General features: G+C 40.7%; 1 protein-coding gene across 22 annotated transcripts in view; it reads left to right on the top strand.

The window, feature by feature from the left end:
• Positions 1-7,339, top strand: part of KCNMA1 (potassium calcium-activated channel subfamily M alpha 1) — a 762,573-nt gene extending 755,234 nt beyond the window's left edge. For 12 of the 22 annotated variants that reach the window (XM_081573838.1, XM_081573851.1, XM_081573835.1 and 9 more), the window contains one exon: positions 1,038-7,339. In XM_081573838.1, the coding sequence (XP_081429964.1) occupies positions 1,038-1,062 (25 nt within the window). In that variant the 3' untranslated portion in view covers positions 1,063-7,339. The remainder of the gene's footprint in view (positions 1-1,037) is intronic. The other 10 variants (XM_081573839.1, XM_081573837.1, XM_081573845.1 and 7 more) reach the window with 1 other exon arrangement.
• Positions 7,340-12,122: the final 4,783 nt, after the last annotated feature.

Below are 12,122 nucleotides of genomic sequence, written 5' to 3' on the forward strand. Positions count from 1 at the left end.
TTTCTTTGCTTTTCCTAAAAGCCACTAAAATGAGGCATATGATTCTCAAGTTAGAATGCAGTTTGCCCCAGTTCCTTTTTATCTATACACGTGGCTGATTTCCCAGAAAATTCCAGTGTAAAAAGAGGTAGGGATAAGGGCTGAGTCTTGTGAAATAGCACTAGCTGCCAGGAGGATGCTAGGCCATTTCATCCTCACCCAGCCTCTGAATGCCCTGACTCAGCATTCTCTTCCAGCCATCTCTGGATCTAGGGTGAGAATGAAATGCCAAGACTCTGTCAAGCTCCCTTGTTGACAGCTTGGGTGATTATAGTCGGTTAAGACAGTGCCACTAGGAATTCTTTTCATAACTTCATACCAACAGAGAATTTTATCGAAATTAAAGCCATCTCAAAAGCCTTTTAAAACATTGGTTGCTAATCTAATGTTTCACCCTCACTGGCCAGCAAAAATCTGTGGGCTTACTTTAAGACTTCTAAAACTGGCTTCAAAAGAAATAAAGGAGTGTTGTAGTTGGGATATACCTTTAAGTGAGCTTGTACTAGCAAAACCAATTAAAGGCTGGGAGGAGGAAACCCTGCAACAGATTTTAGATCTCTTAATCTGTGGAAGGGACAGTGTCCCTTCATCTCCACTCAAATCAATGGATGCACAAGTCTTTCTTTAGGTGCAACACCCATGCCTAATACTTGTTATATTCGTCATCTCCTCACCACCAAAGCTTTTCAGGCCACCAAAGGAACCCCAGAGAACACTGCCAGAGTTAATCTTCCAACCCCTCTTTATTCTCTGAAGTCCACCCCTGGTGCCTCCAGGTCCCAATAGCCCGTTGGTTCATCACTTGCTACAGGCGGCAGAGGTATGTTTCAGGTTCTGGGGTTCTCCTTACACTGTACCATCTCTTTTAGCAATTACTCACTGTCAGCTTCTCTCGATTACCTTTTTGCATTTTTCAATGAACTTCCCAAAATCTTTGACCTAGGACTAATTAAGCTTCTAATTTCTCCTTCTTGTTCTCTATCCATTTTGCCCTTCAGCAGAAAAGAAATGGTTTACAGATGAACCGGATAATGCCTATCCCAGAAACATTCAAATCAAGCCCATGAGTACCCACATGGCTAACCAGATCAACCAATATAAATCCACAAGCAGCTTGATTCCACCAATCAGAGAAGTTGAAGATGAATGTTGACTCCCAGGAGACCAGAACTATTTTTTTAAAGCCTGACAAACTTCATAAATGGTGATGTGACTTTTCTTCCTCTTAACATGCTGAATCACTGGTGGAAATGTTAGGATAAGCAAGAATTGCAAGAAAAATAGAGAGATCTTTCTCCTTGTCTGCCTTGAATATTGCTTCCATGTATTTTGGAAAAGAAAATGATTTCATTTATAAATGAACATACTAAAATAGTCCTGTATAGCCTCTAGCATTTTAAATTATTTTTATTTATTAGAAAGAAAATATATATTTTTTCTTTTTTTCTCATTGTCAAATATCTTCCCTATATCTAACAATTCAAAATCAAAATGCCTAAGTGGCCAGACTCCTTAATGCATATTTCTCTTCTTTATCTCTTTCTTTGAGGAGAGTGATGGTCACCACCACAATTACTTGTAATTAAGGAAACTGGATTATTAAGGCAATTTTAAAATGGCCCAATAATGTAAACATGTATTTTAGTAAATTAAAAACAAAAAGACAAAAGGGGGCAGGTGAATTTCCTGGATGGATGTGTATTTTGGCTACACTGACACCAGCTCTTAATATATGGAAACACTTATTTTCACATTCAAAAGTCATATTTTTGTAGTTTTAGTTTTCATCCTGTATTTCTTATCCTTTTGTTCATATATTTAAAGGGAAGACCTTCTTGCAGCTTTTCTACAAATGCCAGATCGGGTTTACCCTGTCAACTAACAATACCAGGAGGGCTGTGAGCATGCCTGGGACGTGGAAGTTGAGGACCAGATGCACAGAAGACATTTTTCTGTTTGTTGTTCCAATGGCGGGGACTCCTACATTCTGTTATGCTTCTCATTTCATATCTCCAAACCAACCAAGCAAGTGATTTCAACTTTGGAAAGGTCTGGTGGACTCTCTCCCCATCTCCCAAGTCCAGGGCTTTTAGCCTGAAAGTTTGTAAACATCAATGAATAGTTCTACTTAACAATAGGATGGGATAACACATTTATGCGATTCACTGAGTTTTTGTGTAAAAGCCAGAAAAGTTTTGTGATCGAGGAGACGACTTTTGCCCAGATCTAAATTTTGCAGGCTTTCCTTTAGTAGCTGGGACAAACCACACAAACTTGTTACAGCAACCTAAAAAATAATAACACAAGGACGGCTACGGATATACTTAATACAGACTATTAGAAAAGGCCTTTGAAAATTACCAGCGATGAAATCCTATGTATCAGCCACTTCAAACTGTGGTCAAAAAAGATTCCTCTAGCCATCAGACACAATTGTGATGTGTCTGAGCTCTGATATTTGCATGCTCAGTGTCACAGCATCCCAGCAATTATTCCATTCCAAATGATTTTCAACTTCAAAATGATAAGTCTTTGATAGAATCATCAGGGTCTCTGGAGCAGCATGAGTATGATTTTTATTTTCTTAAAAATGTTAATTGTGGACACTTAAAAAAAAAAAAACTAACCAAAATATCCCCCCAAAGTCCCATGCTATCTCTTCCATTAGGCCATGACCCCGTGGTACATAGTATGTTACTGCAAATCAGACCAGAGCCAAGCAATGAAACCATCATGAAAACATGTCCACTAAGTACTCCAATTACCACCATAGGCAAAATGAGCTTCCAACTCTGTCTGGTCCTTGCAGAGCCAATGTCGTGTTTCCACCTTGTAGGCGTCATCCTGAAGTGACTTGTCAGACTGTGGTTACCCTGTTGTCACATTTTGTAGAATTAGTTCTATAAAAATATTGTGAATATAATGTATGTCCAATTGGATTGTTTAAAAACTACTTATAACCAATCACTAGTCTACTCAGCAGACTAAAATGACATCAGCAGTCTCTATTCAGGCTTATACACATTTCTTGGTTTCCAACAGAAATAAAATGGGTTTGTGGGGTGAATCCCTTGCTAAGATTTGACAACTTTTCTGAAAGCTAGGCCTTCTATTATACATAATAATTTTGCATTGGGGTCACCTTTGTATACATTCTTAGTACATCAACCCACGCTCTTCTTTCCTTCATGAACCCTGGTGGGTTACTGATAATTTGATAACCATTTCTGAATTTGTCTTAACTATTTGGTCTCCTCTGGCAGGCAGTGATGGCCACCACCTAAATGTCCTTCCATTAGAGAATGTTAGGCCACAATGTCCCATGCCCACTGCCCATCTCTCCAAACTGAGGCACAATGGAAATGCAAGTACAAACTCCGTGCTCTTTACAGCTAGAGGTTTGAATATAAACTTTTTTTTTTTTTTTTTAATCAAAATGGCAAAGATAGTTTCCTACAGCAAAGGGCTCCTCTTCAAAAACCAGTTGGCAAGAATCCATTTCCTTCTAAGGTAGAGCAAAGTCATGCTGTTTTGCCTTTGTTAATAATGAATTGTTAGGGGCCAGAAAATACAACTATGCATTTTTTTTAAAAGGAAATCTATAAAATGGCTGGTTGTTGGCTCCTTTGGCAAAAACTCATACCTGGTAGATGGAAAGTGAAACGAAAACAGAAACAATTATAAGATCATTGAAGGGCTTGGAGGAGTGCCAGAGCTTCCTGGTTTGTTTCTATTTGTTGAGCTCTCTGGCCTGGAGGAAGTCCTCACCACCCTCTGAGAGACCCCTCTTCCTGGCTACATTCAGCATAGACCAATGATGGCTATCATCGGTGTAGTCTGTGTTATAAGGCTCTGATGTCCCATCCCACTTTAGGATTCCAGAAAAGCCATTTTCCCAAATTAATAACTCAAGTGCTTTGGGAATCAGACTCTCCAACAGGCTATTGAAAAAGCATAAAGCACCTACTTATAAAAGCATCATCATCATCTTTTTCATTAAGATAACTCTTACTTTCATCTGAGCAATTTTGTATTTTAAAATAGTCTTGAGCCAAGATAAAACACCTTCAGTAAAACTGGTTGTGACTAAGGCATACAGGGAACACCCAGAAGCTCTTTCCTTCCAAAGCTTGGGGCATCTTATGATGTACTTTGTAAAAAAATTAATTGAGGACTTTAAACAAACAGGGAATTAGAACTGTTTGGTTAGCGTTAGAAGGGAAGAAAGGGAGAAAGCATAAGAACATCGGGGATGTTTTCATGTCAAAAAGAAAGAGAGTCTAAGTTTCCTACTTACGGTTTAATTATGATGTTTCAACAAGCTACATCTGCAGATAACTAGCTCTACACTTAGAAGATGTTCTTGAAACTCTCTGAGTCTCAGTGACCTCATTTGTAAATGAAAGTGATTCATCTAGATGACTCCTAAGGTCCTTTTCAGATCTGAGAGGATGTGATCTGAGTTAAAAGTGGGAGCATGAAGAAAATACTGTTCTGTCCTTCCTGCAGCATTGCCCAAGCAGTGCTCCTGAGGGTAATGCCTCTATCTGCTCTGGGCACATGGTAGTTAGATTTGTTCCTCTGCTTTACATTTCAGAATCTCTTTTGGTTCAAAATACAAATTTCAAATTTTAAAGTCACCTGAATCATTTTGATGTGATTTTTCTGTGTATTCCTAGGATTTTCCTCTCAATTTCATCCCAGCCTGCCTTTTTTGTTGGTTCAATTTCCATCAATCCCTTCCTCTCTAACCCATATCTCCAATATGTAGTTAGAGGCTCACAACCCCCAGATTCCGGGTATGAATTTCGGCACTAGGAGGTTACTAGTCTGTTACTAGTCTTACTTCTCACTTCATTTCCTGTCCTCTGTTTATTTGATTTTTTCCCTCTCATTAGTAAACCAACTGTTTCTTTGCTACATTTCTAACATTTATCTACCATTTTTCTTTGTCAAAGAGAACCTCAGTTTAAAAAAAGAAGGAACAAAAGGAGGCAGAGGGGTAGAAAGAGATAAAAAAATACAAACCAACTGGGATGTGAGTCACCTTAACTTACAAGTGACTGAACAAATCATTCAAATTGGACATGGTATTCCACTGCAGAATCTGTCCATTCTCTATGGAAGCAGAGGGAAACTAAGATGAGACTTCACAGAAGGCACTAGAAACTAACTTGTCTTCAGGGCCAAGCTAAAATGTTGAGGCTTCATCTAGAAAGTCACTAAGCGTTTTAAATAGAGAGTCATGAATTGAACCTGTGCAAAAATGAACCTGTGCATTTTTAGATCATATGTTTTGAGAAGTCAGTTCTTCCTGGAAGTCATCAAGGGCAGATATGCAGAGCTGAGCATTTTCTCAGCAGCATGGAGGTCTCAAAGTCAAAGACTCCAACTCAAACAAACTCCAAGTGAAAACTTAGCATGTGAAGCCCTACATTCCTCAAATAAGTGTTACTTATCCTCATAGCTATAGAAGCTCCACTGGCAGTATAGAGGTTGGTTTGAGGGCTGGGAGTTGGGGCAATGGTTGTGAATCTAGAAACGATCCTTTGTGAAAGGAACACTAAATTTGGACCTCAATACAAGAACCTTGTGGAGGAACAGGAAAGAATACAGGCAGCTGAAAACTGTTGTATTAATTAGTTCAAAGTGGAAGAAGCTGAGTGTAATCTATAAAGGCAGGTATGGCAGTCGAAAGGCGTGGAGGAAAATGGAACTGAGAAGAGGGTCACAGCAGGTCCTGTGTGATCTGGGCATCAGAAGCACAGAGGTGTGTACACAGTGTGGCTGGGTCTCTAAAGGAGGAAGGGTAGGTGTGGACGATTTTTTGAAGGCAGCAGAATGTGGCAATGGCAACTATACTTTTATCGGCTAAAAGGAAAAAAAAAAAAGTAGACGCTGCTGGGAAAGGAGATCTCAGGCACTCCAGAATCAGGAAAGGGGGGACTAATAAAGATGGAAACAATAAGAGAAAGAGAGGGTGTGTCATGTATGAGGTTGGAAATGAAAGAGACGGTGACTTGGAAGTAAGAGGTAAAAGGACTCACTTGAAGAGGGCAGGGACATCGTTTGCTTAACTGTGGAGTTTGTCAGGGTGCCTGGCTCTGGCACGCAGTCGGGTTGTGCTCTGTGTTACTTTGGATGCCGTAGGCAACGGAGGTTGCACAGAACTTTTAGGTCACTGGAACTCTTACTGGAGAAGGACCCAAAGAGAGGGATCCTGAGGTGTGCTTTTGCTTTTGCCTCCCTGTGCTTGTTGTCCCATTGTTCCCCATTCCCCCATCCTGGCGGCTTTGGTTTCAGCGCTGCTGAAACAGACGCGACAGTCTGCTGCTTTAGTGGCTTTTCTGGACTTACAGCATCAGGAGAGAGGGGTTTTGACTCGGTGAAACCAACCTTAATTTCTAGGTAGATTTCACATTTAAAAAGCTTTCCTGTGGTCTGTTTATCCCCTTGAGGACGTCTGTGTTTCTTCTCCTCCACCTTGCTATTTGGCAGAGCAGGGACAGAAGTGACACCAAAGGTCTCCAGTGTGCCCGCCTTGGGAAGCATGTCTGGGCCCACTGCTCAAAATCTTAGATGGAAATGTACACAACGGCACTGACACATGCCTGCCAGAGCAAACGGGAGTGTCTGTCAGGTGGGATTCAGGGTCAGTGTGAGAAGGCAGCCAACAGGTAGGGGAGCCCCGCCAAGGTCGATGGAGCCCCATTTCCACACCAAACCAAAGCACCCTGCTCCCCCGCCCCAGAGCAGCCTGCCCCGCCTCCCTTCCTTCCACTGAGTACAGCCTGACACATTCGACCAGAACTGCAACATTTCAAACATAAACCAAGGTCTGCCTGGAAATCCTAATTAAGAACGTTCCATTCCCAGGTGGCACAATCACATCCTGCGTAAAACTTCTGGCTCACATTCCACCCCCCAGATGCTGAAAAGAAAGCGTCCCTCACTTAACACCAAAACCTGCACTCAACGTTTCTTCAGGGGATAAAGGAAAAATAAAAAAGTATGCTTACACAAAGGTCAGCCTACTTGTTCATTAAGGAAAAAGAGCGTGGCTTATTCATCTGTCTTTCAAATGTTGATTGTTCGCATGATGATGTTGATGATGGTGGATTACTAGGACCTAACCAAATTGGAGGAGAGACTAAATGCTGGTGCTCTGAAATGATCTACCCTGTCATCTGTAACAACCAGTGATAACTCTCTTGTCTTGTAAAAAGGGTTTGTACATAACTTGTACATGGTTTCATTTTGTATTTTTCGCAGATTAAAAATTTATGTATTTGTGTTCTAAGTCGGTGAGCGTGTCTTTTGTCTCTAGCACCCACACTTCATGGGTGGGGTGAGGGAGGGGAGAGTGGAGTCTGTGGGTCCCCATCAGGCTGCTGTGCCTCTCTGTGGTGACGGCAGAGTTGTGGACTGATCGGAGCCATGGGAATGCCCTTCCATTGCCTTTGCAGCTTCAAGTGCAAACAGAGCCCTGCACCTCCAAGGAGACAGCAATGGATGGCAGAGGAGAGGAAGACCCTTTGTCATTAGATGTGGTGCCTGGGAGTCAGTCCCTCCAGGGTCACACCATGGCCAGAGGGCACACACACTCCTGCGGAAACCTTCAGCATTCAGGTTGCTAAAGAGATAGACAGCTTTTAAGTAGCCCGTGGGAAGCCAGAACATATCTGTCCTCAGCCACTTGTACCCAAGCTAGATACTCTTTTCCTGATACCTTCACAGCAAAACAATGCTCCTTTCCCATGCATTTGGCATATCAGGACAACTAACAGAAGTTTTCACTCATCCCACCTCATGCTCACCCCCACAGAGCAATTGATGAAACTTTATCACAAGGCAAAAAAATAGAAAAAAAAAAAACCTTAAAACTTGATGCTGTGGTCTCTGAGCCATGATTTAAATCATGTTCAGAATACTAAGTTTGAACTGTTTTAGGGAGCCTGGACTCCCAAATTTAAGGCTGATCTAGCCTGGAGGAAGAGGAGGAGCTGAGAATGGAGAAAAGCCACCCAAGTTGTATGTATGTAATAATGTGTATGATGATTGGCACTTAGTGTATTTGAGAGATTATCTCATTTGTTTATGATCTGTATTTACTGAATAGTGATTATGTTCACATTTGACTACTGGGAGCTGGGGATACAACAGTGAGTAGCATCATGACTCCAGTCTCCAGTTTGGGGAGCAACAGAACCAACAAATCAACAAGTAATAGTCACATATTAAAAATTAACCTATAGGGGTTAGTATGGTATGCCAATGGGAAGGCATGAGAGAAGCATTTAGCCGTTTCAAGAACGGTCGACCAATTGACTGATACTTTGAGAAACAAATCCGTTTTCCACTAGCCCAAACTAGAACTCATTTCCAGTGAAAGCAGTTTCACCTGTCAGAATGTGTCAATTCCTGACAGTCTTTGGGTTCTAGTTTCTCAACTTGCCTTCTCCAATATTTGCTAACAAATCTGAATGTTGTTGGGGAATGTAATTGCAGAGCATATGGTTCTCATTAGTTAGGCAAACTTCACTGCCAAATTCGGCTCCAAAGAAGGAGTCTGCATAAAGGATGAAGTATTAGGAAGAGATCGACAGTGATGGAGAAAGCAAATAAGAGAAGAGACAGTGAGTTACAAAATAGCAGGCTCGGCATACCCAGCACGATGAATGTGGAGCGTATTTTTCTATTTGTTGAGAAAACAATATATGTGAATTTGTGTTAAAATCTCCCTGTAGCAAAAATCAAAGTAGACCATTCACCAGAATCAATGTTAACTGCTTTGCCACGTCAGATGAGATAGATTCTGCCTGGAAGAAAAACTGGGGGTGAGGTGGAGAAACAGAATAGACAGGGTGTGAAAGGAAATAAAGCATGAATGATATCAAAATGTAAATATGGGCTCAGGACTATTTTAAATGTTAATGGATTGGGCCTCTGAGAGAAGAAACAGGATCTCATGCTTACTAACCTTTCACATTCAAAGAGTCTGAAAATGTAGGCTAAGAATCAGAGATAAGAGGTCCACTGAGACCTGGAAAGAATGATTGGACAAGGGGGGGGCGTTGGGTATCGCCCGGCAGAAGACAGTTCTCCTGCCCAGGCCAGCTTCTGAAAACTGTGGAGGGAGGAGGCAGGGCTGTGCCTGCACCCAGATTCACCATGGCTGCTTGACCTGTACTATCCAAGAGTTAAAGTGGGGGTCTTCTCACTGCTCACCTCATGCACCCTGGTTTTCAGTCTGTTGTAATTGCCTCACTCATACCTAACAGAAAGACCTGTTTTGTAAATAATCTTTCTTTAAATTTTAAATGATAGTTGATTTAAAATGTTTCAGGTGCATAACAAAGTGGTTCAGGTATACATCTATAGATCTATATGTATCTATTCTTTCTCAAATTATTTTCCATTATAGGTTATTGCAACATATGGAATACAATTCTCTGTGCTATAGAGTAGTTCCTTGCTGTATATAGTTATATAGTAAGGTGTATCTTTTAATCCCAAATTTCTAATTTATCCCTTCCCACTCTTTGGTAACCAAAAGTTTGTTTCCTATGTCAATGAATCCATTTCTAATTTAACAGATTTTTGAAAAAGCAATTAACCTTAATCACTTCTTTCTAAAAATAACTGACTTTGTAGAAACAATAATCTCTTTCTTGTCCTTCTATTTCTTTGGTTAACATGCTCTTTACCTTAGTGGCATGCTACAATAACAAGCACACATGTTTCAGTAGGCTTGGGGCTACTGGTAAGCTCAGCTGATGAAAGCACAAGGATCAGCCCACAAGGCATAAAATGCCAGTGCACTGCAGAGAGCAGTGAGCGTGTTTGTAGGAGGATGGAGAGCAAGCAGCAGCTAACCCAGCTGGGCGATAAGTAGTACTTGGTTAAGAAGGTTTCTGTCTTTGCCTTTTTTGGCTGCACCCTGTGGCATGTGGGATCTTAGATCCCTGACCAGGGATCAAACCCATGTCCCCTGCATTGTAAGTGCTGAGTCTTAACCACTGGATCACCAGGAAAGTCCCAAGAGGATTTTTAACAGAAACAGTTGCAGATTTCTATCAATAAGAGGTGAGTTAAATGAATGTATTCATCCATTCAGTGGAGTACTAGACACTCAGGACAAAGGATGAAGTAGATTCATGTTTATCAGAGGTTGGCAAATGGTGTCACACAGGCCTGAGGCATATTTGTAAATCAAGTTTTATTGGAACATAGTAATACCTTTTCATTATGTATCATCTCTAGCTGATTTCTTTCCATAAACAGTAGAGATGAGTAATTTCTCCAGAGACAGTATGGCATGTAAAGTCTAAATTATTTACTATCTTACCTTTTATAGAAAAAGTTTGCTAACTCCTGGCCCATAATGCATACAGGGAGAAAATATAATGTGTAGAAGGACTCCATTACTGTTAACTGATTAGATATATTTATACATTTATTAAAATTTGGAAGAAAATTAGCCCAAGCCATAAACAATGATCATGAAGGAAGGGCAGGAGGTAGAGGGGGAAAATTAAGAAATATTTGTGTTTTTGGTAAACTGTTCCAAATGTTCCAGGAAGAACAACTAGGAAAGCTACCTATTTTTTTTCAAAGACACAATGTTTGTTGAGGGCATTGCTGAGCTACAAATAGAGTGACAAAGGATATTTATGACTTTGTATTTAGTATTTTTTCTTGTGACTTTAAATGGATTCATTGTTTTAATTCATAATTTTTATTTTTTTCTTATATAGAGATCCATATGCATTTTGGTTTATTGACCAGATATCCAGTGACTTTCCTAAATTTACTTATCAATTCTAATAATTTGGCTTTATTCCTTTGTATGTCCTATGTACACAATCCCGATTATATCTAGCAACATGGAAGTATTATTTCTTTATTTTCAACTATTATACTTCTATTACTTTTTTTGCCTCATTGCTTTAGTGAAAACCTCTTAGGATAGTGTTTTAACAGAAAAGATGTAGTGAGTATACCTATGTTGTTCCAATATCAGGGAGTATATGTATCACATTTTCTTTATCCATTCATCTATTGATGGACATTTAGGTTGCTTCCATACCTTGGGCTTCCCTAGTGGTTCAGAAAGTAAAGAATCTGCCTGCAAACAGGAGACTTGGGTTCAATCCCTGGGTCAGGAAGATCCTCTGGAGAAGGCCATGGCTACCCACTCCAGTAGTCTTGCCTGGAGAACTCCACAGACAGAATTCCATTGCGCCTACAGTCCAGGAGGTTGCAAAGAGTCGGACACGACCGAGCAACTAACACTAATACATTGGTAACTGTAAATGCTGCTGCTATGAACATTGGAGTGATTGTTATTGCTGGCTTTCTTTTGACTTCCATTTGCATGGAATACCTTTTTCCATCCCCTCACATTCAGTCTCTGTGTGTCTCTAGACCTGAAGTGAGTCTTCTATAGGCAGCATATGTATAGGTCTTGTTTCTGTACCCATTCCAGCACTCTATATCTTTTGGGTGGAGCGTTTCGTCCATTTACATTTAAGGTAATTACTGATATGTATACTCTATTACCATTTTGTTAATTGCTGTGGACTTGCTTTTGTAGGTCTTTTTTATTTTTTCTCCTTCTTTGATTCTCTTCTCTTATGATTTGATGACTATCTTTAATGCTACATTTGGATTCCTTTTTGTTTTTTTGTGTGTGTATCTATTATAAGTTTTTGGTTTGCAGTTACCATGAGATTTTGTATAGCAGTCTATATATATACATGACAGTTTAAAATTTCTGATCTCTTAATTTTAAATACCATCGGCCAGGTTGGTTTATGGGCCCTGCTTTGTGGGGATGCTGCTAGCTGCTGGTTATTGGGCCCTGGTCACAAGGCAGAACCACAGGGAGCCCAGGGCTAGTGCTGGCTCACTGGTGGGCCAGGTCAGGGTCCAGAAAACTCCAGGGCTGTTGCCCCTGCACTGGTAAGTGAAGCCAGGTCCTGAGATTCAGGCCAGACTACTGGCAGGCAGAGCTGGGTCCTGGAATCTGGCTACAGAGCCCAGCGGTCCCAGAGCTGGTGTCAGATCTCTACTGTGGGGAT

Source organism: Giraffa tippelskirchi, chromosome 2, assembly GCF_054371585.1.
Source record: "Giraffa tippelskirchi isolate mGirTip1 chromosome 2, T2T-mGirTip1v1.2.pri, whole genome shotgun sequence".
Lineage (NCBI taxonomy): Eukaryota > Metazoa > Chordata > Mammalia > Artiodactyla > Giraffidae > Giraffa > Giraffa tippelskirchi.